General features: G+C 49.4%; 10 protein-coding genes across 10 annotated transcripts; 4 read left to right on the top strand and 6 right to left on the bottom strand.

The window, feature by feature from the left end:
* Positions 1–81: 81 nt before the first annotated feature.
* BU24DRAFT_415314 (uncharacterized protein) lies at positions 82–1,004 on the bottom strand (the record flags this gene model as incomplete). Its single annotated transcript, XM_033526284.1, has 2 exons — positions 82–807; positions 867–1,004. The coding sequence occupies 2 exons, from the start codon at positions 1,002–1,004 to the stop codon at positions 82–84; spliced, it is 864 nt and encodes a 287-aa protein (XP_033377294.1).
* Positions 1,005–1,947: 943 nt separating this feature from the next.
* Positions 1,948–4,090, bottom strand: BU24DRAFT_380935 (major facilitator superfamily domain-containing protein 5). Its single transcript, XM_033524729.1, has 5 exons — positions 3,532–4,090; positions 2,985–3,448; positions 2,809–2,929; positions 2,625–2,744; positions 1,948–2,561 (listed from the first exon to the last, which is right to left on the bottom strand). The coding sequence occupies exons 1-5, from the start codon at positions 3,773–3,775 to the stop codon at positions 2,116–2,118; spliced, it is 1,395 nt and encodes a 464-aa protein (XP_033377295.1). The 5' UTR covers positions 3,776–4,090; the 3' UTR covers positions 1,948–2,115.
* Positions 4,091–6,321: 2,231 nt separating this feature from the next.
* Positions 6,322–7,772, top strand: BU24DRAFT_88803 (uncharacterized protein). Its single transcript, XM_033534750.1, has one exon. The coding sequence runs from the start codon at positions 6,541–6,543 to the stop codon at positions 7,381–7,383; it is 843 nt and encodes a 280-aa protein (XP_033377296.1). The 5' UTR covers positions 6,322–6,540; the 3' UTR covers positions 7,384–7,772.
* Positions 7,773–12,335: 4,563 nt separating this feature from the next.
* On the bottom strand, positions 12,336–13,246 carry BU24DRAFT_359198 (carbohydrate esterase family 5 protein; the record flags this gene model as incomplete). Its single annotated transcript, XM_033524030.1, has 2 exons — positions 12,336–12,760; positions 12,823–13,246. The coding sequence occupies 2 exons, from the start codon at positions 13,244–13,246 to the stop codon at positions 12,336–12,338; spliced, it is 849 nt and encodes a 282-aa protein (XP_033377297.1).
* A 1,165-nt stretch (positions 13,247–14,411) lies between these two features.
* Positions 14,412–15,845, bottom strand: BU24DRAFT_380944 (Di-copper centre-containing protein; the record flags this gene model as incomplete). The annotated part of the gene is made up of 4 exons (XM_033524730.1): positions 14,412–14,867; positions 14,918–15,412; positions 15,464–15,703; positions 15,757–15,845. 4 exons carry the CDS (start codon positions 15,843–15,845, stop codon positions 14,717–14,719), a joined length of 975 nt encoding a protein of 324 aa, XP_033377298.1. The 3' UTR covers positions 14,412–14,716.
* Positions 15,846–16,181: 336 nt separating this feature from the next.
* On the top strand, positions 16,182–17,829 carry BU24DRAFT_474404 (uncharacterized protein). Its single transcript, XM_033532839.1, has one exon. It carries the CDS (start codon positions 16,275–16,277, stop codon positions 17,667–17,669), a length of 1,395 nt encoding a protein of 464 aa, XP_033377299.1. The 5' UTR covers positions 16,182–16,274; the 3' UTR covers positions 17,670–17,829.
* A 170-nt stretch (positions 17,830–17,999) lies between these two features.
* BU24DRAFT_428934 (uncharacterized protein) lies at positions 18,000–18,357 on the bottom strand (the record flags this gene model as incomplete). Its single annotated transcript, XM_033529602.1, has 1 exon — positions 18,000–18,357. The coding sequence occupies exon 1, from the start codon at positions 18,262–18,264 to the stop codon at positions 18,001–18,003; it is 264 nt and encodes an 87-aa protein (XP_033377300.1). The 5' UTR covers positions 18,265–18,357.
* A 1,562-nt stretch (positions 18,358–19,919) lies between these two features.
* Positions 19,920–21,898, top strand: BU24DRAFT_402270 (CocE/NonD family hydrolase; the record flags this gene model as incomplete). Its single annotated transcript, XM_033525518.1, has 3 exons — positions 19,920–19,963; positions 20,024–20,263; positions 20,326–21,898. 3 exons carry the CDS (start codon positions 19,920–19,922, stop codon positions 21,896–21,898), a joined length of 1,857 nt encoding a protein of 618 aa, XP_033377301.1.
* Positions 21,899–22,032: 134 nt separating this feature from the next.
* BU24DRAFT_497541 (uncharacterized protein) lies at positions 22,033–24,883 on the bottom strand. Its single transcript, XM_033534277.1, has 5 exons — positions 24,633–24,883; positions 23,419–24,577; positions 23,085–23,357; positions 22,883–23,024; positions 22,033–22,828 (listed from the first exon to the last, which is right to left on the bottom strand). Exons 1-5 carry the CDS (start codon positions 24,785–24,787, stop codon positions 22,062–22,064), a joined length of 2,496 nt encoding a protein of 831 aa, XP_033377302.1. The 5' UTR covers positions 24,788–24,883; the 3' UTR covers positions 22,033–22,061.
* A 932-nt stretch (positions 24,884–25,815) lies between these two features.
* BU24DRAFT_428936 (uncharacterized protein) lies at positions 25,816–26,915 on the top strand. The gene has a single exon (XM_033529603.1). The coding sequence runs from the start codon at positions 25,923–25,925 to the stop codon at positions 26,778–26,780; it is 858 nt and encodes a 285-aa protein (XP_033377303.1). The 5' UTR covers positions 25,816–25,922; the 3' UTR covers positions 26,781–26,915.
* Positions 26,916–26,972: the final 57 nt, after the last annotated feature.

Genomic DNA, 26,972 nt, shown 5'->3' on the forward strand with positions numbered 1-26,972 from the left:
CAATCAAGTGGTCGTCTGATAGGAATCACATGTTGTGTTTTTCATCAAAATGGCTTTCTTCTCTCCAATCTGCTATCGAATTTATTGAACCCGCCCTCCTCTCTGTCCACTTGGTCGCACACCGGGCTGTCCACCGGGCTGTCCATTCTGATTCCAAGTAGCGGGTGTGCTCAATTGCGTGTAGAATTTGAAGTCGAAAGTCGCTGGATATCCCCCTTCTTGCCGAATCATTGCGTCTAACTTTCCATTCGGGTTCTTCCTGCTCAATTCCTCAAGCCAGAAAAGCAAAGCGAACAGGGTTTCCTCGAGGTTTATGCTGCTGTTGCCCCCCATGATGTTACGGGATCCCTCCAACTTCTTCAAAGCATATCGGACCCATGTTCTAGAGTCAAATCCGGCGTTTATCTCATGTTCAGTGGCACCCTTCAGCTCGGAAATCCCTGCCACAACTCGCACTGATTGCAAAAGCTTTTCTAGCTCAGCTGTATCTTGAACTTCTCCTAGTAACAACCGTCCGACCATATCAGCAGACTTGTCCATGGTGATTTGTTTCTTCATGTATTTATGAAAACCCATACGCTGACGCACGGTGCGATATCGCCAACCAACGCTTGTTGGGGTTTCGTCCTGGGGCCCTACGATAAGACTCCAAGTTTCAGGGGTATCGGCAAGGTTGAGGTGTCTATAGACAGCAAGGTACAGTTTAGAGCCTTTATCAGCCCTCTTATGTACTAAATCTGGCTGGACACTCCGTGGGTGCTCCTGTATCTCATTGCCGTTCACGATCCCTTTGACTACATCAGCTGACTAAATGATTTAAAATGTGAGCTCTTGAAGTTTTTAGACCGTAAACCAGTATTGCTTACAGTGTCAGTCAAAAGTGATCCTTCCCCAGGTGAGACACCGCTGGCCTCGGCAGCTGAGGTTTTGAGAGGATTAACTATGGCTGCAGCAAAGGATTGGCTTGCAAACAGAGTGCAAAGAAGTGTCGGGAAAAATCGCATGATGAACTTGTTTCGAAAAGGCAATATAGAACTTTAAAGATTGCTAAAAGATTGTAGTGGTGTGAAAAATGAATGTAGTGCTTTCGAAAAAGCGAGTATAGTGTTGTAAGGAATGACTGGAGCGCTGTAAAGAATGAGCGTGGTTCTTCAAAAGTGGTTCTTGGAGCTCTTATTATACTCGAGGGTTGGACAGTTCCTGTTCATAGTGGTAGCATCGCCATCGCGGATTGCTGCATGGAGAGGCACAACACCTTACTCCGTGTAACTCTGCAACAAGACACGATTTCAAAAAATCTCCAACCAACCTCCGATACAGTAACTACATCTTGCTCCAGAAACGCAAATCTCTACAATATCTCCATCGGCTATTCACCGATCGACCTCCGCTACACACAACCCCGAAGATCAGCCCGCCAATCATTGTCTCCGTACCTGCCAAGAGTTTCCGAGAATACAACTCTCCACGTGCTATTCACATGATCAGAGCACCCAAGTAACAGTTTGGGCAATCGACGGAGAAAAATGATCGGCTCGTCCATACTCGCGGAGGATGGCAACGGAAAGTTCACGGAAGTATTTGAGGAGCGCAACGCCGAGATACAGGACTCTTGTGTATCAGGTGGCCTGCTACTTGCGGTGGTGCGGTCCAGCTATCACTTTTGATAAACTATATAAAGGGTATAAGTAGCTACTTTTCTCTCCTCCAACTGGTGCAAAGACAGTTGCGGTCCAGTGGTCGTATGTGAAAGAGTCTTGGAAGAGAAGAAACATGGATATAGCGTACAGCGAGTACGGATGTATCCTCTTTTTTTTCCAAGTGATGAGAAGCTGAAGCAAATTGGTACCTCCAAACTAATCAAATGATATGCACTAACGATTAGATAGAGATGTATATATCCAATACGCGCTCAGTCAAAGCCATTTGCCATCAATTACACAGAGTCGTGGTTATATTCATTTCATTTCATATTCTTTGTAGTGGAGAATAATACTACATGTGATAAAGGCCGTTCAATTCAGCAGGCGCCATTTTCAACGCCGTACAACGATATAAAAGACCAAAAAAAGCGCCAAGGGTAAGAAAAGCTTAAGTTGCTACGCCTTTCTCACCTTATAAGGCCTTGTGCACGACCGCGGCCGCAACAAGCAACAACCCCGCACACGTCGTGAACACGAGATCGCGGTGCCTCTCACCCTCCTTGGTCATTCCCAGTGCGATGACGACGAACGCATTCAACGGCACGCGGAGGAATCCGTACACGCTCGCCCTCGCGCCGTCGTCGACCAACTTGCCACGGAGGTAGCCCATAAGTGGGTAGTAAATACCGCAGCAAACTTCGAACATGCAGAAGCACCAGAGGGTTACGCTTTCGCAGCGGATTCGGGTGGGGAGCAGGAAGCAGAGGGAAGCAACGAGGAGGGTTGCGATGAGGAGACGGGTCACGGGGAGGGGGGAGGTGGTTGCGGAATGGGAAATGCTGGTGAGGTGGTTGTAGAGCATGGAGCCAAACATCATGGAGCACATCAGGATTGCGAAGATCAGGCCGAACGGAAGTTCTGGATAGACGTCGAGTTAGCTTGGTGCTTGTTACTTGGTGAGGGAAATGAGCGGTTTCTTACCTGTTGTTGACCCAGACAGCTTATGTGCTTGCAGAAGGGCAGGGAACTTGAAGAAGATGAAAAGGAAGAGGGAGCCTTCGAAGAAGCATGACGTCAGTCCGAGAACGAGGATGTTCTTGTCTGTGACAAGGAATAAGTTAGTTAATGTAGAAGGTTTGGTGCTTGTTCTGGATCGCAATCGTACCTTTTAGAACCGACCAGACTGCCGATTGTGTGGGCGCAGGCTCGTCAGCACTCTGCTTCTCCAAGAGACTGGCATGCTCTTCCTGTGCACCTCCGGCTCGGGATCCACCATAGTTCTCGCCCTGAAACACGCGATCAGTATATCATATTAGTCATGTTCTATAGATGAGGACTTACCCAGAAGCAACTGATGGCAGCGAATGCGCTGATCAAGCAAAGAATCGACACCATGAACGGCGCCTTAGCCGTGCCAGTCCAATTAAAAACGCACTCGGCAATGATACCCGCCACGATGGCAACAACGCTGTTCAGCATAGTCATGGTGCTGAAGATGTTGCTCAATGTCGAACTAGGCTCGTCGGGTAAGCGCGCATTGAACTCGGCCACCATCCAGCTCTCAAAGACGCTGTACAGCAATGTCCCACTCATTCCGCCGAGCATCCGTCCGAAGAAGAGTACAGGTACGTGGTTGGAAAGCAGTGTCATGCAAGATAACGAGTAGATGATGCAGTAGGCGAGGCAAGCAAGACGGCGGCCACATCGGTCGGCGATGCCTCCAATGAAGGAGGCAGATACACCTCCGGAAAGGAATCCGATCATGAATAATGCTGCGACCATATCTTCAGGCAGTTTCTTCTCATCTGGGAGGCTGGGGTTAGCATCTTCTCTGTGTGCAGTATTGCGTGGGAGTACGGTGCCACGGATGCGAATAGATACCTCGTACCTTTGTAGATTGGGTAGATGTATGGTCCCTGGAGCCAGTCTGCACCATTGACCAGGAGATAGATAGGAAAGAAGCGCCATTTGAATGCTTTTAACAGTTGTCCATCATCGACACGGCCCCGGTGTTCCACCTTAATATCGTCCTGTTCTTCTTGAGGAATCGATGTTGTCTTCCGATAGTTGCGATATAGGAATATGCTGTTGAGGAATAGCGATGCGCCAAATGTGGCCTGGTAGAGATCCATGGTTGAGCACGGAGAAGGGAAAGGGAAGGGAAAGAAAGTGAGAAGAAAAACGGAAAGACAATAAAGCAAATATCAACGATCAACGTTGAGGTTGGCTGGTGAATGAATGACTGGACCTGGGTGTGAGTGAAATGTAGAGAGTAAGGTGTTTGTTGCAGGAAGAGATGCCTTACAACGGAGGGACAGCACGGAAACGGGTCAAAGACAATAATAACAGTAATGCAGAAGGGAAGGGATATTTAGCACGTATACGAGGAACGACAGTACGGCATATAATCGATGATGCAGTCCCTCGCAGGGGGCGGGAGAACGAGATGGGGATGTACAGTACATACATCACCCATCTATCTATTTACTGTGCTACTGTAATAGTGCCTCCGGACCAGCGCGGGACAGGAAACAGGACAATACAAAACCACACCACACAATAGTTCCAATGACCGGCGCAGTTTAGGGTAGCAGCTTGAGAACAGTGGGATCAGGTTACGATACGATACGACACGATGTAATACCGCCGAAGGCTATCCCATCCAATCCAAGGGGATTATCATCCCAAGAATCCCAAGGCCAATAATCCCATCAAATAGGCCCGTAGCCAGACACCAGAGACGGGGTCCGAGCCAACGTCTGAAACGCCGCAGTCAATAGTCAATCGCAGTCATAGTGTAGTGCTAAGAGTCCTGGAGTCCTTCCTCCCCCCCCTTCACCAAGTCGCAGTTGTCGCGCAGCCGCAGTCAAGACAGACCCGCAAATCTGTGACAAGCCATGTCCGGGCCCCACAAGTCTAATCCTCACCTCACCTCACCTTACCTCACCTCACCACATGTGAATGGTCGCCTCTTTCTTGGAGGATGTAGAGTTTTGTGTGGGTGAGGAACATCTTGACTGTTCTTTAGTAATTCTACGTCGTTTTTGGAGAGTATCATTGATATCCATGTCCGCGTCACACAAAACAAACAGTCTACAGTAGTCCGTCGAAACGTGAATGAATAGATGCGTGTTGGAACAATGTCGTCTACTGTGAATACTACGAGTATGATTATTGTATTGTATGTACATACTTGTATCGTCCAAGCTGGTCGTACTCCGCAACGCGCTAACTCTACCGGTAACGCTCTCCCCTTAGCCGCCCGCCGCTCCACCCTCTTCGCCTCCACCTTTTCGAGTGTCCACCATACAAAAATACATTCGTCTACGATGGCTGACGACTACTTTTTTTATGTTTACTGGGCCTGTCTTTCAAGCTTCTTCCAATCATTGGTTGGATCGCCTTCGATTTATCTTCGACAGCGAACCCATCCGTTGCTATGATTAGCCCTTGGCGTCATCGGTGACACAACCGCACCACACACTCGCATTACCATACACAGCAACACGCCGTAACGCTATGCTGCGCTCTATTGTATCCAGGAAGCATAAGGTGTTTTGTTTGTCCCAGCCTCAACCACCCTAAGCCCTGCGCTTGTGGTTGTAAACTAACAGTATCCCCCCTACTAGAGAGTGTGCAAGTATTGTGTATGTACAGCCTACAACTCGCACGAAGAGGGGCGCCGTACCTAATGCCATTTGTTTCTTTGTCGTATGCGTGGCGCATTCACCCTTTGTGTCAGACATACCAACATAGATACAACATCTTTAACCAGTTGTATTTCTAAATGAATTACTTTGTGAACCGTCCCATTAAGCGGAATCTCCATGTCGAATCGCTGACATCTGCCGGTCTTGGGTGCGTCACTGATCGGCCTGGGGGCATAACGATCGACCTGGTTCGAAACAAGCTTGCGAATGGAGCTGAACGCCGCCAACACCTTCGCGCGTTTTGCCTGCGTCTAAAGACAGGCATGTGCAACCGCTCCCTACATCGATAACTCTTACATCCCGTCCAAATGTAATTAACGAGTGGACACACTGGAGGTACTCCGAAGCGGGCACGGTGACTGAGACGTGTGAGAGGGGCTTCCCGTCGTCGGACTTTTGGGAGAGGGGGATCTCGCCAATCCTGTCCACTATCCGCACTATCTGCACTGTACCTGGACTAACATTAACACTAAAACTACTATTACTGTACTGAACTGCATCCATCCAACGGAGTAATATATGCTGATGCTGGTGGTGGTGCTGGTTGAAGCGGTGGTGGTGGTCAGTCATTACTTCAATGTCTCCAGTCCCCCTCCCCTTATTTACATGAGTCGATCTCTTTATTCACTCAGCTAGCCGTCTTGTTTGTCTGTCTGCCTGTCTATCTGTTTGTGCTAGCACAGGCTCCGCTCTTTTCTTAAAAGACAATTGTTGGCCTGTGTGCTTGTATCCATACCCACGCCCATTCATCGGGGTAATCTTCATCTTACCTTCGCCTCTCTGCAAATCCCTCCCCATTTCTCTCTTCTGCTCTTCTCCTTCTTCTCTTTTTGTTCTTTAATCTTAAAGACACTCATTGCTCTCTTCCTCGTACATTATTTCAACAAATATCATATCATAGAGAGCTGCAGGTTCAACTCCTCACGCAACAGCCGCCCATCATGTCTTTCCGCAGTACCCAAGGTATGTAACACCACTTATCACCACCACCACTCCACCGACCACAATACTATGAATTGAATCTAACACAACCACCAGGCCGAATTATAGGTCTCGTAATCGCCGTAGTTGTCGTCGTGGCTCTCTTCCCAAGCGCACCCTCAGATTACAATTTCCTCCCCTCGGTCCCCAACGCAGCGTCTCTCACATCATCCAAAACACGCCCGCTCAAGACGATCGGAGACCGAATGCGCCTGTCCGAAAAGGCGTGGGAGAGATCCGTGGGCCTCCGCCACCAGATGGCGCAAGCACACCCGAACCACCCGCAAGTCCCCTTCTTCCCGGCCCAAACCCTCAGCGACTTCGGCAAGTACCCGTACACGCTCTGGGACTTCTTCCCACCCGTCTACACGTGCCCGCACGACATCCAGCGCGTGGGACGCCTCGGCGACGGCGGCAAATGGGTCTGCGGCATGAGCGTCTACGAGGAGACGCCCAAAGCCCCCTTCGCGAACCCGCAGGACGGCATCGTGATGTACAGCTTCGGCATCAACGGAGAGTCGAGCTTCGAGGCCGAGATGCTGGAGCGCGTGCCCAACCTCCGCATCTGGGGCTACGATTACTCCGTCGGCGGGTGGGGGCCCCAAATCCCAGAGGATGCACTCGACCGCGTCTTCTTTGGCAAGGTCGGCCTGGGCGACGAGGACGACGTATCTCGGGACCCGCCGTTCTACAGCTTGCCGTCCCTCATGAAGCAGAACAACCACACGTACATGGACATTCTGAAGATCGACATTGAGGGCTCCGAGTACGGCGCGCTCGACGCCATGATGGACGCTTTCGCCCAGTCGAACGACGGCGTGCTCCCCATCGGTCAGGTCATGATCGAGATCCACCTTGTGCGCGATCAGACCGTCAACTTCGAGCGCTTCACCAGCTGGTGGGAGAGGCTCGAGAAGATGGGAATGCGCCCTACTTGGTTGGAAATCAACCTGATGGCCGTCACGCTCGGCAAGGGCAAGACGGACCCCAGGTGCGTTGAGTACGTTTGGGTGAATGCGAAGGACAGGAAGAACATCCTTTGGGAGTAAGACACCAGACGAGCGAGCGAGCGAATGAGTGAGTGAATTGACGGGTTAGCGATGGTTTCGAGAGGGAGTACCCTACCCATATAAATGGCGTTCACGGAGTATCCAACGGCGGGATTGGCGGGATCGGCAATCCTGCGTCCTTTATTCCTTTTCCTTTTCTTCATATATCCGGGGGCAAAGACGGCCTTCTGGACGTTGGGGACAATTCGTGACAAAATCCACGAAACGAACAGAGAGATTGAAACATTTCCATCTTCCATTGTAACAATAACAAATACCTACTACTCAATCTTAGAACGGTTTCCGGAAAATCCCTGGATAGCGAGGGGAAATACCTCAGAGTAACAACTACAATGACGAAATAGAAACTTAAAAATTACCTCATCTTATCATCCGCGCTTGCTCGCTGTCGTGACGTCGTGCCTTTCAGCAGACTGGTGTCTTTTGAGGTTCCCCTTCCTATTGTTCCTGTTCATCTTCTTCAGGTGTATCTGCATCGCTTCCAGCTATCTCACTCGACAGTACTGCACTCACACGTCCTCTCGTTCATCTTCTTCGACGTCGAAATGCCTTGTCGCGAGCCTGATGGGCAATAATCAAGGAGTTAAGAATGGGTCCAGCGGTGCGAACAATCCGCAGGATTCGCATGTTATATTCCTACCTGAGGCGACACTTCCGTCCACCAAATTGTCCAAGCAATATCATCCTTTGCGGGATTCGGAAAATCGTCGGCGCCGCTTGGGAAGCAGAAGGAAGAGGTGGAAGTTTGGACTCCGCGTCTTGTCGAAAGATAACGTCCCTAAAACCATGGTGTCCCACGCGTGCGTTTGCTAAGATGTAGGCTGAGATGGGAGGAGGGTATGGATTGCAAGGAATCTACCGTACATGTCGGGGTTGCGCCTGTTCACGCGGATGGGCATCACGTTCCCAACGCTTCCCGTCAATCCTGCGCGTGATGGCCGTGGGATCTATGTTTACCGCAAGCTGTTTTTCGTTCACGGAGTCGCGGGGCATACTGGATCTCTCGCGTTCGTCTTTCCCCAGGCTAGGAAGCGTCTCGTCGCGGCGACGAAGGATGATAGAACCATTGAATGGGTTCAGTCGTGGGGCCACATACCTGGTTTCGCGACGCGTCAATGAAGCAGGTCTGGAGCTCGTGTGAGGAGCTGCCTGAGTTGGCCGAAATAGTTTCCGTTTTCGTCTTGCTTTGATATCTCGATCATCTCAGTTTTAGATCGGTGATGTGTTACGAGTCCCAGCAATATTGTAACTCGCTCTCGTCATGTGATGGTATCGGTGCTGGTCTTCGTTGCGCATTGTATGGAGGTGAGTGGCCGCGCCGACGCAGAGATTTTGCTCGGAGGAGCGAATGTGTTTCCGTGTTTCCTTGCGGCGAGAAAGGTTAAGGTGATGTACGTCGAAGAGGGAAAGATGTCCATGAAGCTGCGGGTGACCCACCGGCCTTGAGAGATTCCTACTTTGCCTCATGCTCGTAGTGAAGCAACTCGTCACGGAATTTGCATTAGAATGATAAGGGTGCTCACATTGAGTAGGTGTCGTAAGTTCGTCCAATTTCATGTGCCCGCCGGCGGAAGTTGCGTCTGGGCGGTTGGTCGTGAGATCCGTCACCGTTGTACGTTTTCTTGAGAGCCTCAAAACGGCATCTCGTTTCTCTCTTGTGTTTTCCATCTGTTCTGTGACCCAGAGTGAATAATCGCTATGCCTGCCATTCACAGCAGACGAGTGACCCCAGTCGAAAGTGAATCACAGCCCAAAATTGATGTGTGTTCTCTGAGCGAACACGCATGCTGCATTCACTTGCTTATGATTGAAGGTCTAGCTTCAATTTGGACAGCCGGACAGTTGCTCGAAGTGTTTGGGGTACGTGGGCAAGCCAAGGGCAGGCTTTTGGAAGGATCTTCGCAGATGGAGATGTTGGAGATGACTAGTAAATAGATCAATGATGCCGTAGTGATGGATTGATTCTTCAACCACGATGTTCGTGAGGTCGTCAACGTGTAGACTTGAAGTTTCTCGCACTCACTGTCATGGCCAGCGTGGTTTCTGGCGAGTAAACCTCACAAATAACACTTGCAGCGTTCAAGTTGCCGGCTCTCGTGATTGAATGGCAAGGCAGCCCAAATCAAACGTTGAAGCCATAACAAAAATATCACGATTTCCGTCGAGCTCAATATGTAGGGTGGTGATGCCGAAGTTCACAGTTGCCTCTCCCACAAGCACCGAGGTATGCATTCGGTGTGCAGCGGATGGTCGCGAATTGATCACGCACCACCGATTTGACATGGAGACTAAAATGGCATTCCTAGAAGCCTCATACAAGGAATAATAAGTCATATCTACCAGTGTTATCTACTATTTCCCACTCAAAACCTCACCTATCTACACACATTCCATTTTCCATACCTCTGAAGTTCGAAGTGAGATGGCGCTAAGGCCCACGCTAGTCCCACCCCGGGATAGCCCACAAAATGGTCGAGCTTCGACGCCTCCCAGAACGGTAAACATCACAACAGCCCTCAAACTCACCCATTCTGCACATTTCAAAATGCAATCACTTCCCATTGACGTCAACGCCCATTTACCACCTCTAGCACAGCCCCCCGACCTTAAGCGAGATCCCGTGACTGTCTGGACCTTGCGGCCCCCAGAGGGTATATAAACCCCTCTCGCCCTCGCCCTCCTTCTCTTCTTCTTTTTCTTTTCTTCTCCATCGCTAGGATGTAACGTATCAGATCGCGGTTGCTTCGCACCGGCCTGATGCAGAGGAGGCTCGACAGGCTTTGTTCCTGGTTCACCTTTCGCCTGACCGTTCGTGGTGCAGGACACAGGATGCGCGCGGCCTGTGTGTGATGGTTGCGAGTCACTAGATGGTAGCGTGGTCGGGGCTACTATCAGGGCCGCCTTCGGGCGGCCACTTTGTTTTCATCTGCTTGCTTGCTTGTTCGAGCTGGTTGAGGAAGACAGTAGTTGTGGTTGTGATTGCTTGTGAGGCTGGCTGTATGTGTGATGTGCATATTCACTTGAGTAATTGTGTAGTTGAGAGACTTTACTTCTAACATGAGGCTATGTACTTGGGTGTTATCACTAACACTCCCCCTCTCTTGGTGGTTGAGGCCAGTTGACAATCTTGCGATATTTTGCTTCTCCATCCGCTTTAGTGTTGCAGTGAAGCTGAGTGAAATTGAGTGGCTGGTTTCCCCGTACCCACCCATTATTCCGAAGTGAGGCATCATTCCTAGTGATAGCTCTGCCTTTTTTGTCCCTTCCTTGTGAAGTATATGGTGATTCCATCTTGGTGGTGATTTTCGGCGTCGCGATCACAACTCAAACTGATGACGACAAGTTACCCGACCCCCGACACACACAACACTTCGCTCGTATGCGGCTATCATGCGTTTTTTGGCATTACAAGTGTTTAAGTATTACTTTACTCTATCTTAACTTCTGACTCTGTACTTACTATCCACCAAGATCTCTGATGAAGTCTGTGGCCATGAGTACACTCCGGCCGAAGCAGCTTTCGCCGTAACCGAACGCCTGCCAGCTCAAATCGCGATCACGGCAACAAGGCACAAAACCTTGGGGATTTCAACGAACATATCATCGTTTTCAGCCATTCATATTCTATCTGGAGCGCTACAGGCTCACATGTCCACTACTCGAGCTCGATCATGATGCCAAAACGCGATCGCGCGACACCGCCGCACCCACCACCTCCATCAGCCAGCATCGTACCCAATCCGACCACCACAAAGATTTCCCCTTGACCCGAACAATCAGCCAATAGCCGCATCTACATCCCAGTATGCACATGTCTAGAGGCTTGCCTAGGCCATCGTGGCCGTCACAATGGCGACAAAACGCTTCATTACTGTTCCCAACCCCCCGGGCCACGCATGTCGAAACCTCACAGCGACCAACACTAACAAAGTGACGGACAGAAGGCATACTATAACACGCCCAGAGCTACATCCAACGATTCATGAAAATTCACACGAGAAGAGTGAATAACGGCACGTAAAACACCTGGCATCAGACACCTCTCCGTATGTACATGACCTCTTCCCCTCGAAGAGTGACCGGAGAGATGAATTCGAACGCAACTATACTGAAGATCTAAATCGCAGCGAAGGCAAATGACGCCGCATCTTCCTCACCTATGTTGCTCGATCGATGCCGTCACACGCGCCGTGAGCACAGCGGTACGTTGTCCTAGAATCGGCATATTCGATTGACAGGAGGTTACACTCGATGCTAAGCTCCTCGAACTCACTGAGTTGACTGGGCGTGCCATTCGTGGTATGGGCATGGCATATATCTCGCTTCAGGAATTCCTTCTCGATTGTCCTGACCTAATCTGACGGCGTAAGAAACAGTGGACACCAGAGCGATCGTTATGGTGATTGGGCCTAGACTTCACAATTCAGGCATAGTATAGAATAACCACAGGATGTAAATTCCTGGATGAGAACTCTTCATTCATTCTAGGACATCTTTGTGTAGGGTAGTATTCTTTCTCTCTCTCTCTGTGGGGGTATCACTAATTATCTACCAAGAACCATAGAAGCAGTCTATATATCCTTCCCGAGTGGGAAGAGGAGGGGGAGGGGGTATCGCATAGTTTCTTCTTTCCTAAATCCCGGCCTAGTTGATGCTATTCATTCTCAACGCCTGTGTGGGGACGTATATGCTGTTCCAAACGCCATTTCAAATGCCAATTACCGGGTGCTTTCGATTCTAGGTTTACTGAATAAGGTGGAGTGTGATAAATACGGCTCGAGCGTTTTCCTATCTCCCTTTGCTGGGCCTTTCGGGATCGATCCTCAATCATAGTGCTTTTCCTGGTGATTGATCCGCTTTTCCGGCATTGACTTCGGTGCGTGAAGATCTTCGGAAGTCGTTTCAAGTGCAATCACATCCCGAAAGCAAACTCAAAAAACATGCAACAATCCCGCAGAGGCAACAAGCAAAGCAGCCGTCGAACCAAACGTGACGCTCGAAGCCGCAGACTTGTCGCCGTCCTTATCGCCGTCGCCAACGCGATTGTTGTTCGCCTCGGCGGCGGCCTTCTTCTGCGCCGTCGTGTTCTCCGCCGTCTTGACTAGCCAATCTGCCGCCTCAACCTGGTACTTTTCGAAATAATTCAGGTGGATCTCGAGAGAGCTGGGCTCGCTCCCGACCGCGCACATGTAGTCGCCGTGATTGCAGTAGTCGCGCAAGATGTCGGCGTACTCCATTAGGCCTTTGTTCTGCTCATCGGAACGGGTGTGTCGTCCGTCGAAGTCCTTTCCGTCCTTGACTGAGAATGGCAAACCACCAGTCCGTCGGACGGCACCAAAAACCGATGCAGCAACAACTGCACAATTATTAACAAAAAGAATTCATAGGATCATGCGTTTTTTCCAATTTTATACTTACTGTGGGAACCGGGCACTTCAGTCCGATTGAGAGGGTCGTTTTGTTGTTGTTCGCATTCGAAGACGGCGCCGCCGCCACCGCCGAGGATGTCAAGACCCACCGAGCCGCCCTGCGAGAAGCCGAGAAGAACGAGGTTGGAATCTGCGCACTTGTTGGCGTAGTCGCCCATCTGCTTCTGCCCGTTGATGGCACCCTGGTGCGCAGACTCGCACCACGCATCCTTGCCGGCCATGTTGCTCCTCGCGGGGTAGTTGACGTTTTCGAAGCCGCAGGTTCCATTGATTCCGTCGCAGAATAATTTCATCAGTTCGCCCATGTGTCCCGGGATTGGCGAGTCGGTTCCGCGCACGAGGAAGACGTGGTAGTCGGTGCAATTGGGCGATTCCAGGGCGTTGATTTGGCTGCAGAGGGGCTCATCTGTCATGCATTGTGCCAACACAGATACTGAGTATGCTTGGAGAAGCAGAAGGCTGGATGTTCCGAATTTCATTATGACGAAGGAGATGTATTAGGTGGTGGGGGGCGAAGACGCGCAGATGTCAAGGAGATGGAGTGTAATGAGTGACAGCGCTGTAGAGACGGTAGAAGGAAATGGAGAATGGAAAGGAAACTTGAAGAGGAAGAAGAAAAAGGTTAGAAAGATAAGAAAGTTGGAAACGAAGTGGCTGTGGGGTTTGTAGAGAGGCGTTGGTCGCAACATAAAAAGATTCCCTATCACCCTATTCCTCTTCCTCCTCTCACTTGTCGTATCGCCAAGCATGCTTGTCGATTGGCCCAGTCGGAATCCCGGCATAGTTACGTGTACAAACATAAATCCCCGACGACATTTCTTCTTCATGTTCTGGAATTATATAGATGGTAACTTCATAAAATAATTAATTGTCCGCCGTCAATTCAACTACGATTTATGAATAGTACAGAAATGCGAGCGTTGCGGTACTGAGGACCCGAAGAAAGCAACCATGTATGAACATGGCAGACGGTGGACCGCCAACATTCCTCCCGGATTCCACGTTGACTGCAGAATACCACCCTGAAACGCGCGTTCCCGGTTCTCCCCAAGACCTTAGATTCTGGTGATCCTCACTTCAGACCCCTTGGGTTCAGGAATAACTGGGTCAGTTTCATCGGATCTGCGCATTCTCCGTCAGGCCCTCCGTGGTCCACTCTCCCGGCTTGAGCACCAGGCGCTTAAACCGTCTGGACCGTCTGCAGCACTGCAATTGTTCTGTGAATGCTTCAGGGAATAAATATGAAAGGGATACATCCACTAGAACAAATTATTTCCACCATTGTCAATCCTGCGTTATGTCCTCAACAGGAGAGAATGTACGCAACATCTCGGCGGAGATCCATCCACTTGACGTCATATTGCGGATCGGCTGTTGAAGCGGGATGCTTAGGCCCGACCAATCATACATCTAGACTACACCACCATACAACAGGGTCTCCGTTTACTCTCGTATTCGCAAAGCATTCTTACAAGTACTTGTATACAAGTACGTCTAACTAGTACTAGGTGCGATCAGAACTTGCTTAGAGCAGATCGTGTAGATAACGGTTCGTATCTCTTGATCCTCTATCCAAACCTGAGAGATGGCGATGAAGGCGAAAGAAAACCCGTGTCATAGTATGTACCCCTTGAACTTTCGGTGACATTGATAGTTGCTCCATTTGTTAGTATACGATTATAAGGCAGATTTGAATTGGCAGGCCAATCAGTCGAGCATCACTGACTATGGTCACTAACCTGTGCGACGGTGGATATTCTATGCTTGACTCTGCTGCTAGCGAGACAAGAGTCTGTAAAACAGAGCTGTTATTCGAAGCTAACGCGTATCCCAGAGACAGCCTCCTACGAACCAACTCCAATCGTCGTTGGAGATGCATAAACTCATGCTGGATTTACATAATCGTAGCAGAGGATATCACCACCAATGTCCATCACATCAGCGATAGTCCGATTTGGTCCATTTCCATACATGTTCAACACATGGTTCAACGTCGTGGTAGTTCCTGGATCGCCCTCTGCGCCGGTCGGTCGTCTGTGAACGGTTAGCATACTCTCCAAGTCCATACACCGGTTCATACATACGGAATGGAAGGTGGCCGAGCTGGAAATCCAGGGTTATTCTCAGGCGCAATGTTCGTTCCGCCCATCTCCTTGATCCTCGCCGTCTTATCCTTGGCCTGCCAGTCCCACCAAATCTTGTCGAGCCAAGTATGATGAAGGTAGAACAGAGGGTCTCCCGGGCTCGAGACTCCATTCTGCATCTGGCCTCCCACGCCGGCGTGGCCTCCTCCGTGAGGCGACGCCTCGATGCAGTTCCAAGCACTGACCCAATCCTTCTTAGCTAGGCACGAATCAACATTCTGCTGGCTGCTTCCTTGACTGATCATGTCGTTGATCTGACGGTCGATGCAGTGGTTCGTGTTGCTGTATCCGGGCCCGAGTGAGTTCGTGTAGTTTGCGAACGGGCCGGTGGTGATGCAACGACGCGAACCGGAGCCATCGCCGCCAAAGCCATATACGGGATCGAATATGACGGACGACTTGAACTTTCCTGCATCTCTTTGTTCTTGCCAGTACCTGTACTTTGGTCAGTGGTTGGACGTCAAGAGTCAGTAGGAGTAGTTGTACGGTTGCCAGTCTGTGTAGCCGCACTCAGTTCGCAGAGCCTGCTCATGAGCATGCAGAATGGCTCGGTGGAAGGGAAGAAAGGCACCAACAAAGTGCGTAGCGTAAGCCTGCAGAGCATGAATTGCTTGGAACTCGTCAAACCGCGTCTTTGTGGATGGTAAGCCCAGTGTCGCAGGCTTCTTCATCAAGCAGAGCTCAGCGTCGATATAGGCGAGCTTCTCTGTGTTGCTGAATGTATGCCTGCTGGTCGTCAACAATCGTGTTAAGGGGAAGTGCTTCTATGGCAGGCTTACCAGGCACGGCGTTTGCCTTTCGTAGTACATGCCGCCGTGGCACAAACAGCGAATAGATAGAACAGGAAAACTCCTACAAGCTTCGCCATTTTCGTATTCCAATTGAATCTGCAATTGTTCAAGCAGAAAGACGTGTTGACGCCTCGTCATTTTATAGTTTTATGTACAGTAGCCTCATTACTCTTCAAATATCTGTTTATAGTAATCTTTCAGCTTCATTTACAACTTTATACAGGAGCATCGTATAAGTGTTTTCCCCAGATGATGTTTAAAGATCTGAAACTATGCAAGTAGAAGATCTCACCCGGTGCAGGGCTATGCAATGCAATTTGTAGCCGGAGCATTTCTACCGCACTCGGTTTAGCCCATCGGGTGAAGTCCATCTCCAAATTCCCCAAATTGCTTTACCCTTAACCCCATATGCTCCCCGCACTCGGAATCTAGAGGCGGGAGTTTAGTGGAGATTTAAAATCTACCAGGTGCGGACGGGGCGGGAGTAAGACTTCAATCGGCCGCGTATGGAGGCAAAACGCACAGCGTGCGAAGAGTGCCGAAAGGTCAAGGAGAGATGCAGCTTTCCGGTCGACGATCGAGAATCGCAGACTTGCTGTCGCTGTCAACGATTGGGGAAACCATGCTTCACTGCAGCCAAGAGTCGGACGGGAAGACCGCGCAAGCTGAACGACATATCCACCGTGCCCCGAACAGGAGCGCAGTTCGTTTGGTCGCCCTGTGATATCCCAGCCTCGAACCAGGCGGCGGTCCCAAAAATAGCGCCTGGGGACATGGTCTTCATGGAATTCATTTTTCGTGAATCGACGTTTGTGGAAAGCTTTACACTGGACCCTGTCTTCTCACAGGGGATGTTAACGCATCTCTTCGAAAGCGTCCACATTGCCCCTGCATTTCTTTCCGATGTATTCGTTGCTTGCGGGAAACGTTACTTCAAGATCCATTTCGGCGATTCGAGCGGAGATGGGGAAATCGCATTCGAGAACAGTGCTCGAGCCGTTCGCGCGCTTCGCAAGGCTTCTGAACAGATCGATCTGGTCATCGTTCTCACTCTCGGCCTTGGTATCATCACTTTCGACCTGATGACCTCAGGACTACATGCCCACGAAGTGTGTCGTTTCACATTGTTTGCAGCGAGCACTTTACAGACCCCTTCTGTCGGCAGTGCGGGAATTCTTTCTGGACTATATCTCCCATTCTACTTTTTGGATGCCTTCAATTGCATCATCAAACGACAGATACCCGTAACGAAAGGTCCAAACAAGAACAACGGGGATGTGGATCAATACATGGGTGTCTGCGCACCGTTGCTTCCCCATCTCTACAAGATGTGCGCCATCAGCCCTTCCCTCAAATATTCAACCTCTCCAGAGCACACCCATCAACTAAAAGCCCAGCTCACTCATCTCGAACACAATGTTCGCGCTTGGACTCCATCACTCCCCGCCGTTCATAGCAACTTGATATCCCCACGGCTGTCAAGAATCATGGTCATGCAAGCTCGAATACACCGCGCAGCACTCTTACTTGTCATCCATCGACTACAACATCCCTTCGGCACCTCAGACTCCACCGCACTAGGAATGGCAAGAAACATCCTCTCACAAATTGACACCATATACGAACCTTCAATATCCACATCCCCATCTAACTTCGAAAGCCCCCCATCTGAATACCGACTCAACTTCCCCTTCCTCGTCGCTGCGGTAGAGATCATGGACGAAGGTGAACGTCAGGTAGTTTTGAACAAAGCATCTACAGTGGTGTCGAAAAGATTGTATAATAATTTGGAGAGAATGCTGGAGGTGTTTCTGGAGTATGTGTGGATGAGACGGGATGGAGGTGGTGGTGGGGTGTGGTTTGACTGGGTGGCGGAGGGGCCTCCTGTTGTGATTTTCTGAGGTTTCGGAGTTACATAAACTGTAATGTACTTAGTATGCTTGAGTGGAGTTGTTTTTAATTTGGTTGGGTGATTCGAAGGTTTTCTGGTGGATTATTGGGTCGTCAAGTGTGGAAATAGTTGTGCGTTGTGGACAGTTTCTCTTATGATGCAGTACCCCAAAAATACATTGACCCGTCGATGAACTCCTGTGTAATTACACGTAACAGAAAACGAAATGCTTCCAAGATACCAATTCATGTCCACCCCATAGAAAAGGTTGTATCACCGAATACCAATCGCCCAAGGCATTATAATCTGCTTCTCCCTCTCTCATAATACCCTCTACCTCTTCATCGATTCCTCCGTATTGCCCAAATGATAACAATAATAATGGCACCAACAATAACACCAGCAAGGACGGACAACCCATAGTACTTGAGCAGCCGGCGTTTCGACCCGTGCTTCCACTCGTCAATCGCATTCGAAGGGCTCCACCAGAGGTCCTTCATCGTTTCGACGTATCCTACTGGCCCTGCTTCCAAGCGCTGCGGGCTATGCGTGTACAGGTGGGAATTCGATCTTGTTTGCTTGGTGGGTGAGTGTGGAGAAGTCATTTTAGACGTGTGCGATGGTTGTTGGGATAGTGTTTGAGGGCTGTAGTGGATATTCAAGATTCGCGCGCCGTGGTTGAGCGTTGTTTTGTGTTTCTGAATGATCAATATCAATTATACAAAGTGTCGCAAGATGAAATAGCACATACCTGGTCACCGTGCCTTTATAAACTTTGAAAGTCGCGGTGAGGATGGGAAACATTAATACTTAAATTCCCCGTGGCATTGGGGCAATGACGCTGGGGCGGAATCTCACAGGAAGAACGATCGTCCATTCTTTGGAACGTGATGAGGCAGTGTTTTTGGCAAACGCCTGTACAAGCATATAAGAAGCAGTGATTTCATTTTGGTTCAGCCTTATGATTCTGGAACTTTGTGCCCGAAATGGGCGAAGCTGGGCGTGCATGTCAGCTACCGCCCGGATCCGTGCACCAAGCAATTCGAGAATGAAATCACTTTCATGAGTGCTATCTGAAATGAATTATTTTATGGATAAAACGTTACATGTTCAACGTAAACATAAGGGTACTGGTGGTTATTAGACTTAGAAATCCTCTTGACCTATAGGTAAATGAATCTCGCGCCTTTCTAGCGGCCCCTCCACCGGGCCCACCACCGGCTCCTCCACCGGCCTCCTCTACTAGCGATACCACTGATCTCACTACTAGGGATTTAGTGAGATTCATATAGTTATATATATATATATATACAGAGCAGATGTTATTGTCAACAGAAGTTACAAAAAGCTATTTATTCTACATAATTCCTACTACTAAAAGCTTCGAGGAACAAACTTTTCTCTATAGCCTGTACTTCGCTATGGCCGACGTCGAACTGATTAAGACAGAATTGGACAGAACTCGACGCCTTGGGAAATTCATTCCTGGTTGGTTTCGCCGCCCTTATTTTGTTCGCCCATGCCGCATTCTATATAGGCCTTCGTGCTGACGCAAACAGCTTCTGATCCTATCCAACTTGGTACCAAGCCAGCGAATCCGCGAGTGACCAGGGATGGCCCTCTTGTTTTTTCCCTTGACGTGCCTATCCAACTTCGTGATGGAACTATATTGCGTGGCAACATCATCCAACACGAGACTCATCTGCAGAATAAGGCTCCCGTGCTATTCAACTACTGTGTGTATGGGAAAGATGGTGCCCTTGAGATTGACAGTTTCCCGGTGGGTGCTGGATTAGAGACGTCAAGGGTCTCGAAGCACTACCTCTTCGAAGGCGCCGATGCCACATGGTGGTGCAATCGTGGATATGCTGTTGCCATTGTCGATGCGAGAGGCTCTTTTCAGTCGGAGGGTGACAAGAGCTATTACTCTCGGGATGTTGGCCTTGATGGTATGCTTCTCCTGCGCCTTTACTTTTGTGCGCCCTTACTTTCCAATATACCCGAGAGTCGGGGCTGACAGTAAAACCTTTAGGGTACGATGTAGTAGAGTGGCTTGCCTCACAGGAGTGGTGCAATAGCAAGGTTGCTATGTACGGAGCGAGTGCGTATGCAATGGTGCAATATCTCGTTGCAGCTGAGAGACCTCCATCCCTTGCTGTATGTAATTGCGATATCATATTCTGCTTCAACACTGGATCTCTGATAACCTCCATTACAGGCCATACTCCCGATTGATGGTATGACGGATCTGTACCGGGAAATGAGTATGAAAGGAGGGATTCCTGAAACTCAGTTTAGTTCAGTGTTCGTCTTACCTTCTTTCACCCAAGTCCTGCTGAGGAATACTGACCATAAAATGCCTAGGTACGCACACTTATACAACTGGGGTCACGGCCTAGTAGAGGATGCAAAAGACGCGATAACATCACACCCTTACTTTGATGAGTACTGGCAAAGCAAGATTCCAGCATTGGAGAGAATCGAATGCCCCGTGTATATCATTTGTGGCTGGGGTGATCACGGAATTCACACCCGCGGAACGCTGAACGCTTATTACAACATCAATTCGAAGGAGAAGTACCTTGAACTACACCAATACCAAAAGTAAATTGATCCCAGGGGAATGTTGGGCTCTTCTGTGTACCATGGATCTAATCATCTCGCAGATGGGAATTCGCAGTTTCTGAAGAGTCTCTGTCCCGCCAAAAGGCCTTCCTCGATAGGTTTCTCTTAGGGTTGTCGACAGAGGTATTGCACTGGCCGAAAGTGCGGTACACGGTGCGAGAACGCTTTTATGTGGGCGATTGGCGCTTTGCGTCGACGTTTCCTCTTCCCAACACTACGTACACAAAGATGTACCCTACCATGAACAAGGGACTCAGTTTGATCGCTCTGCCGAATGCATCGTCTATCGCCTATGATGCACGAAAGGGAAAGGCTACGTTTGATTTTCCCGTCATAAATCCCCTTGAATTCGTCGGGCACGCCAAGTTGAAGCTCTGGGTGGAGGCCAAGGGAGCTGAGAATATGGACCTTTTCGTCACTCTGAGGAAGACGGACCGGCATGGAAATGAAGTCTTTTTCCCATGGATGACAATCATCGAAGATGGCCCTATCGCCATGGGATGGCTTCGCGTTTCGCGACGGGAACTAGACCAGGATCGCTCGAAGCCGTGGCAACCATACCACTCTCATCGTCGAGACCTGGAACCACTGAAACCAGGGCAGATCGTACCAGTAGAAATCGAAATCCTGCCAACATCGTGCAAGCTACGTCGAGGAGAAACCCTGCATGTCGACATTTCGGGACACGATTACCACGAAAATGGCTATTCGAAGATGATTCCCTTGCCCCGGCACACTGAAACAGTCAACCAGGGAGAACATATCATCCACTTTGGTGGACAATACGATAGCCATCTTTACCTACCGGTCCTCCCGCCTGTAAGCGGTTCCGCCCTAGAGAGTAAGAAACCGGTCAAAATGTCTCTAGTAGCTCGCAGGGTGCGTGGTTGGACCGATGAGCAGTTTTTGTCCGAGTACACAGGCAAGCATGCGGAAATGACGAAGGCTATGGCATCGATGGTTTCTGTGTTGCGCAATTACACCCAGGTTGTCTGTTGTCCCCCGCCACGCACCGAGAGAATTAAGCCTAGTGTTTACGCACCATGGGATTGCATGACCACACTGGCCTGGAGCTCTCTTGATGGGCTTTGGGGATCTCTCCAGGCCCCTCAGTACAAGGCGTCTGCAGGAAAACACGTCTTCACAGACGACGAATCGGTGGGCCTTCTCAGCGAATCATTCATCGACTTTAACTTCGATCCTTCCCAGTTCCTGAAACGCAGCAGCGGCTACATGGTATCGCTACTGTTGGCCACATCTGTATCACGGGAAACTGATGAACTGAATCTCACAGAGGACCTGGCGGCGAGGGCAGAAACAATTAAACAGGTCGGGGCAGGGACAGCTCTGCTTCGGTACGTCCTCAACCGCGCAATCACACCTCCCGATCCTGCGGGATTCTTTGCTGGTACACCGTTCAGCGGCTTTGACTGGCTCACAATGGGGGCAATGGAACAGTTTTGGTTCCCTGACCTCGAATCTATCAATGAATTTTTCCGAGATACTAAGCGTTGGGAAACATTCCAGGAGCTTCCACCGTCCTTCAATTGGGACAATTCCCTATTGATGATTGGCAAGGAAAACGTAGTGGTTAACAAGGACTTGGGAATCTGAGGGTTTGAAGGTGCTAATTCTATTCCATGGGTTGGTTTTGCCGGTTCAAGTCTCGCATTGATTTATGGTGGCGTCATTCTGGGGGTACTGAATTGGACCAGCGAACCGGCATCACCACATTGTTTTATAGTATTACATTTGTTAAGTCAGATGCGGTCGTGAATTAACAAGCACTGGCTACCTTGTTCCATTTGAAACTATACTGAGTCGCCATATTGCCCCGAATTGCATCGCTCAGCCGCCACGCCTGTCTGGTGAGGAGTATGCGAGAGCACTCCCTCGTCAGCCGAAGTGGAGCTCGAGGATTTCGAAGACTTCCGACCCCTGCCAGGCTCGAGGGGTCAGGTTGCGGACAGATAAGCGAGTTGTTGAAATCACGAGATGCTATCTCGGCGTTGATTTGGCCAGTTGGATGCTGGTTGTCGTCTCTAATATCCCAGAACTCGATATATGCCCAAAGGATCACCAACGATGACAACAGAGCGAGGGATTCGTGCGGTCCGTATGTTGAGTGATCGCGGACACAAGCAAAAGTCTGAGCCGCACAGATAACAACGCTCCACATACTTTCACTCCTCATCCTAAAAAGGCGTTGAAGGCGGTTGTAGCCTTGCAGGTGCTGTACGTAATCTACTCTCCAGCCCGCATAAGCCATGAGGTCCTGAAGTGAAATCTCAAGTAGGACTTTGATAATGTAGTTGTATTCCAAAGTTACCTGCATTTGTCGAGATGCCTGAGGTTCAAGTGTAGAAGTGTTAGCGTTAGGTCTCAAAATATCAAGGTAGGCGACTAATCCGTGATCTTCCAAAGCGTCCCTGTAGAGGCCGAGATTTAAGAGAAGCAGGTTGAAAAAGGTTAGGTTTTTAGGCTGCTTCCGACGTTGGTAAAGCTCTTGTAGAGCAAACTGTACTGATTTTAGTGGTGAATGGTCTGGCTTTCTCATCAGTAGAGTTTCAATCTTCAACCAGGTAGGGCAATGAGTACCAAACAAAAGCCGTTTCTTGGTCCACTCTTCTGGTGACTCAGCTTGCCAAATATCGTCATGGCAGGGCATACTGGACGAGATCGCGTTACTAGAAATTACGCCGGGTAGGGACAGGAAGAGAGAGTACTGGCAATCGACCATCTAAACCCGTCAATCAACGTGACTAAAGTTTAATGAGGCTAGGAGAGAGTCACGACCTACCCAAGCGCAATAACCAAGGCGTCCGCGGGTTTCTTTGTCGATCCAGCGCTTCCACGACGCTCGCAAATCCGGCATTACATCTCCCTCAGTTACCCCACAATCTGACGGTTCCTCAAAACAGCCGAGCTCATGGCACCATGCGGCCACTGTGGGTATATTATTTGCCCCTGCATCCAGTAAGGTGAAATCTCCTGAGAAGGCGAGGCCAATCTGAGCCAATACCATTGCTTGTGTCATCGAGATTGTGGGCGCAGGTATGACCTCCTCTTCGACCTGTTTGCGAAACGCGAATGAGTAGACTGTGATTCAAGTGGAGACAGTAAAGAGTCCTTACATGTGCATGTATCGCGCGACGAAGAATCTCTTGTAATATGTTCACGAATGCACTTGATGACAGAGCCCTTGAAAACCGGCATCCTGTCGTCAGGACAGCCCATACCATCGTCCAGGGCACTTGGTTGGGATCAAACGTTGGCTGGTGAAGGATGGGAAAAATAGGATGAAAGTCCTCGAAGTATGCTTGGATGAATGCGTTGACTTGATCGATCGGTGGTAATTCCATATCGGTAAATGGGGTCTCATCGTCGTGGAGGTGATTTAGCTTTCTGAATTGATTCAACAGACCGTGATATGTCGATGGAGATAAAGATGGAACATGTTCGAGATCTTCCAGCACATGGACTCTTTCAACATGAAGTTCTTCTGACATGGGCATACTATGACGAGAAAATCGAGTTGAATTATCGGACCTAAATAAGGGTGGTACCGGCGCTTTGCCAGTCGCAATCTGATTTGCGTCTGGTGAGGCAGACGCTAAGTAAGGTATCGAGAGTGGCAGGCTGATTTCGGTGGGAAGGGACTGATTTTGGTGAAAACTATTCGTAGAGTCAAATGCATTCTGTAGAGCATCTATTGTGACGGTACTGTCTTCGGTCGGTTCACCTCCCAAAGTAATGTTGCCCTCAAAGTCAGCCCATGAGGCTTCAGGATGCACGGGGTTCAGCATATCTTTCAGGCCGCCGAGCACTAGCTGTCCGGGGACAGTTTCAGGGGAAGTGAGTACAGAAAGCCCGGCGAAGTTGGGGTCGGTCCAAAATTGTGGAAGAAAGAAGGTGCTTGAGTTATAGTTCGCTGTAGATCTGGGGAAGGATGTCGGGTTATCTGAGTTCATATCGAGATTAACGACACTGTCTTGATGGCCACCAGTTAGGTCGGTTCGGAAATCTCCAAAGCCCGACATGGAAGTGGTTTCCTGGTCGTAACAGAGTAGCCGCTGCTCAATGCTTGCCTTTTGCTGTGTTCCTAACGAATATCTACACGAAAGGGATTTGACTTGGCACCGGTGACAAGGTACGTCCCCACTGCAGCGCTGTTTTGTTCGTGAGCATGCGATACACGCTTTGGCTGCCCTCTTTCGAGTGATAGCTCGGTTGCCAGCAACTCCGGCCTTCGAGGGCCGGTGCATTGTGAGCAAGTGCCGGCGAAGGGAGTCGCTACCAACGATATGAGGTCTATGCTGCTGAGGAAGGATATTGATACCTAACGTACCTACGCGAAAATTCTGTTGCGCATCTAGGACACGGGTATAGATCGTTTCTGAAATACCTGGAGATGGTTGCATTCGCACGGCTAGATCCTTGTGAAAGACTAGCTACGTGGAACGTTCCGTCATTGTCTGTACCTGCTAATGGTAATGGTTGCATGATGATCAGAAATAGTGGTATATAGGCAGGAGAATAGGAGAGAACGTCAAGGGTTTGAATTGATAGAATGCAATTGCAAGCGTATAAACACTTAGGATATGAATGTAGTAATATTTGCAAGTATTTGCAACAGTAGTGCTCCGTAGTTGCGGGGTATAAATACCGTACTCAACTACCATCCAGCGCAGCACGGGCTAGCGTGACAGCGTTCACAGCGTGACAGCCAAATCTGTGCCGCCGATGTGCTGAACATCTTGAGTGTGGTTGTACGAATCTTGAGAGAGTTCGAAACGTTTTGGAAGTAGTAGTTGACATCTTTATGATCTGGGCTATTGCGCGGTAAATATCTCCAAGGATCAATGCAGCCTCGCCGGTGAATGTGCCAGGAACCGAGCTGGGCTCGATCCTGTCAAGACTGGGACAGATAAGCTTGGATTAAATAGAGAACGGGGCGCGTAGTTAAATACTTAGATTACAGCTAGGTTATCAATGTGATAACCCAACACGTGCCTAATGAAAGCAGCGCTGAGCGCAGAATTTGTACCACTGCTTTATAAAAGATCCACGGAGTCATTGTCATGTCATATGAACACTGGTGTATCAGTGTGTCATTGTGGAGTTACGGAGTATAGCTATCCACGTAAATACTATGTGATGACACTATTCTACAACATGCACGCATTTGATAGCTGTCAGGGGGCGGTCACAATTTGTACACTTGGTTGACTACCATTCCATTTGCTTTCTGGCCAATCATCACTCTCAGCCGAAAGATTGACTGTATACAATATTATCTTCTTGAGTGGTGCTCAACACAATCATTAAGACAGCCGCTGTAGGGGCGTCTACTGGACTAGCCAGCTAACATGCAACAAGGTTTTTCATTGGGCGTATAGGTATACAGTAGAATTAACGGATGCATTGTGGTGGCACAGCACTGCGCCAAGCGTGAGTTGATTTGATCCTTCAGGGTAAACGGCATCTCAGGCTAACGTATTCTGACATCGCATTCTAGAACGCCTTCTTCTACATCGTCGACGCCTTTCTTCTACTACAACAGCATGGGCATGTTTACTTCTCTTCAGTTACTACAGTCATTCCATCAGATACTCTGATATTGAAGCTTGCCACACGCATGATGCCTCATCGATCATTTGGGGTTTTTCCCCTGAGCATCGTCCTCCAAGCTGTCCTGATAAACTTGCTTGGATATAGCAAGGTTGTAGGCGCATCAACAGGTGTTCTGGAAGTGGACCTCATCTTTCCTCGAAACGAGACCTATGCGCCCCAAGAACGGTTTCCAGTTGTATTCGCCATTCGGAACATCGAACTCGCGCAATTTGTCGCTCCAGTGATTACCTTCAAAATTCGCGATTTGGACGATCTCGACAGTCCGCCAATTGGGGGAGACACACACGAGGTGCGATACTTAGATGCAACCAGCAAGGAGCTTGTGCTAGCACACAGCCCATTTGGATTCAGTCTTAAGAAGGAGAGTCGTTGGCTGCTGGCCTGGGACGTAGGAACCAGAAATTGTACTGATACAGGCATGGGCGAAACAAGCCTGAAATATAACTGGACATCTATTCCGATGCGATTTGCAACCCAGAACGGCGGGCAGGAGGTGAACTTGGCCACCCCGACCACTGCCACGACTTGCGATGAGAGCCAAGGGGTTACTGTCAACGTTACAGAGATCATGGAAATGCCAAATCACGTCGATCCAATAGGCGTCGATTGGATTTATGGAGAGTCTTGTGCGTCACTGGCATCCAATGCTCCGCCACCAAGTGCTTGCCAGGTCACGATAGAGTCCAGTGCTGCTGCAAGTATTTCTTCAGCAATTGAAAAAAGGTGGTGTCAGCGCACAAATGCACCATTTAATTGCGGAGAGAGCAGAAATAAAAAGAATGCCGCAGATAGATTTGGTGCTAGAGGTTTCATCGCTGTATTAATCACATTGGGTTCTGTACTGGCTCAATGGAGCTTTTAAATGTTTATACCATTTACTTTACTTTGTGTAGAATACCCCCTTTCATCGCGATAGCTCTACTGTGTAGGATCACTAATTCGCGCCTGTGTTCAGAGCTGTGTTGGAAGATCAGGACACCCAAAGATAAGATTACGGGTTGAGGCAGAGACCCAATACCCCTGGTCATCTGCGACGCAGGGGTAGCTGTGCCGC

Source organism: Aaosphaeria arxii (genome assembly GCF_010015735.1).
Source record: "Aaosphaeria arxii CBS 175.79 unplaced genomic scaffold BU24scaffold_15, whole genome shotgun sequence".
Lineage (NCBI taxonomy): Eukaryota > Fungi > Ascomycota > Dothideomycetes > Pleosporales > Aaosphaeria > Aaosphaeria arxii.

Bases quoted from the DNA above. Each gene is read 5' to 3' on its own strand.
- BU24DRAFT_428936 (XM_033529603.1), top strand. From the start codon at position 25,923: ATGATGCCTCATCGATCATTTGGGGTTTTTCCCCTGAGCATCGTCCTC.
- BU24DRAFT_497541 (XM_033534277.1), bottom strand. From the start codon at position 24,787: ATGCAACCATTACCATTAGCAGGTACAGACAATGACGGAACGTTCCAC. The intron at 24,578-24,632 runs GTACGTTAGGTA...TATCGTTGGTAG, and splicing joins GCAACAGAATTTTCGCGTAG to CGACTCCCTTCGCCGGCACT. The intron at 23,025-23,084 runs GTAGGTCGTGAC...TGACGGGTTTAG, and splicing joins GCCTTGGTTATTGCGCTTGG to ATGGTCGATTGCCAGTACTC.
- BU24DRAFT_380935 (XM_033524729.1), bottom strand. From the start codon at position 3,775: ATGGATCTCTACCAGGCCACATTTGGCGCATCGCTATTCCTCAACAGC. The intron at 2,745-2,808 runs GTACGATTGCGA...TCCTTGTCACAG, and splicing joins AGTCTGGTCGGTTCTAAAAG to ACAAGAACATCCTCGTTCTC. The intron at 2,562-2,624 runs GTAAGAAACCGC...ACGTCTATCCAG, and splicing joins GCTGTCTGGGTCAACAACAG to AACTTCCGTTCGGCCTGATC.
- BU24DRAFT_474404 (XM_033532839.1), top strand. From the start codon at position 16,275: ATGGAGGCAAAACGCACAGCGTGCGAAGAGTGCCGAAAGGTCAAGGAG.
- BU24DRAFT_88803 (XM_033534750.1), top strand. From the start codon at position 6,541: ATGCGCCTGTCCGAAAAGGCGTGGGAGAGATCCGTGGGCCTCCGCCAC.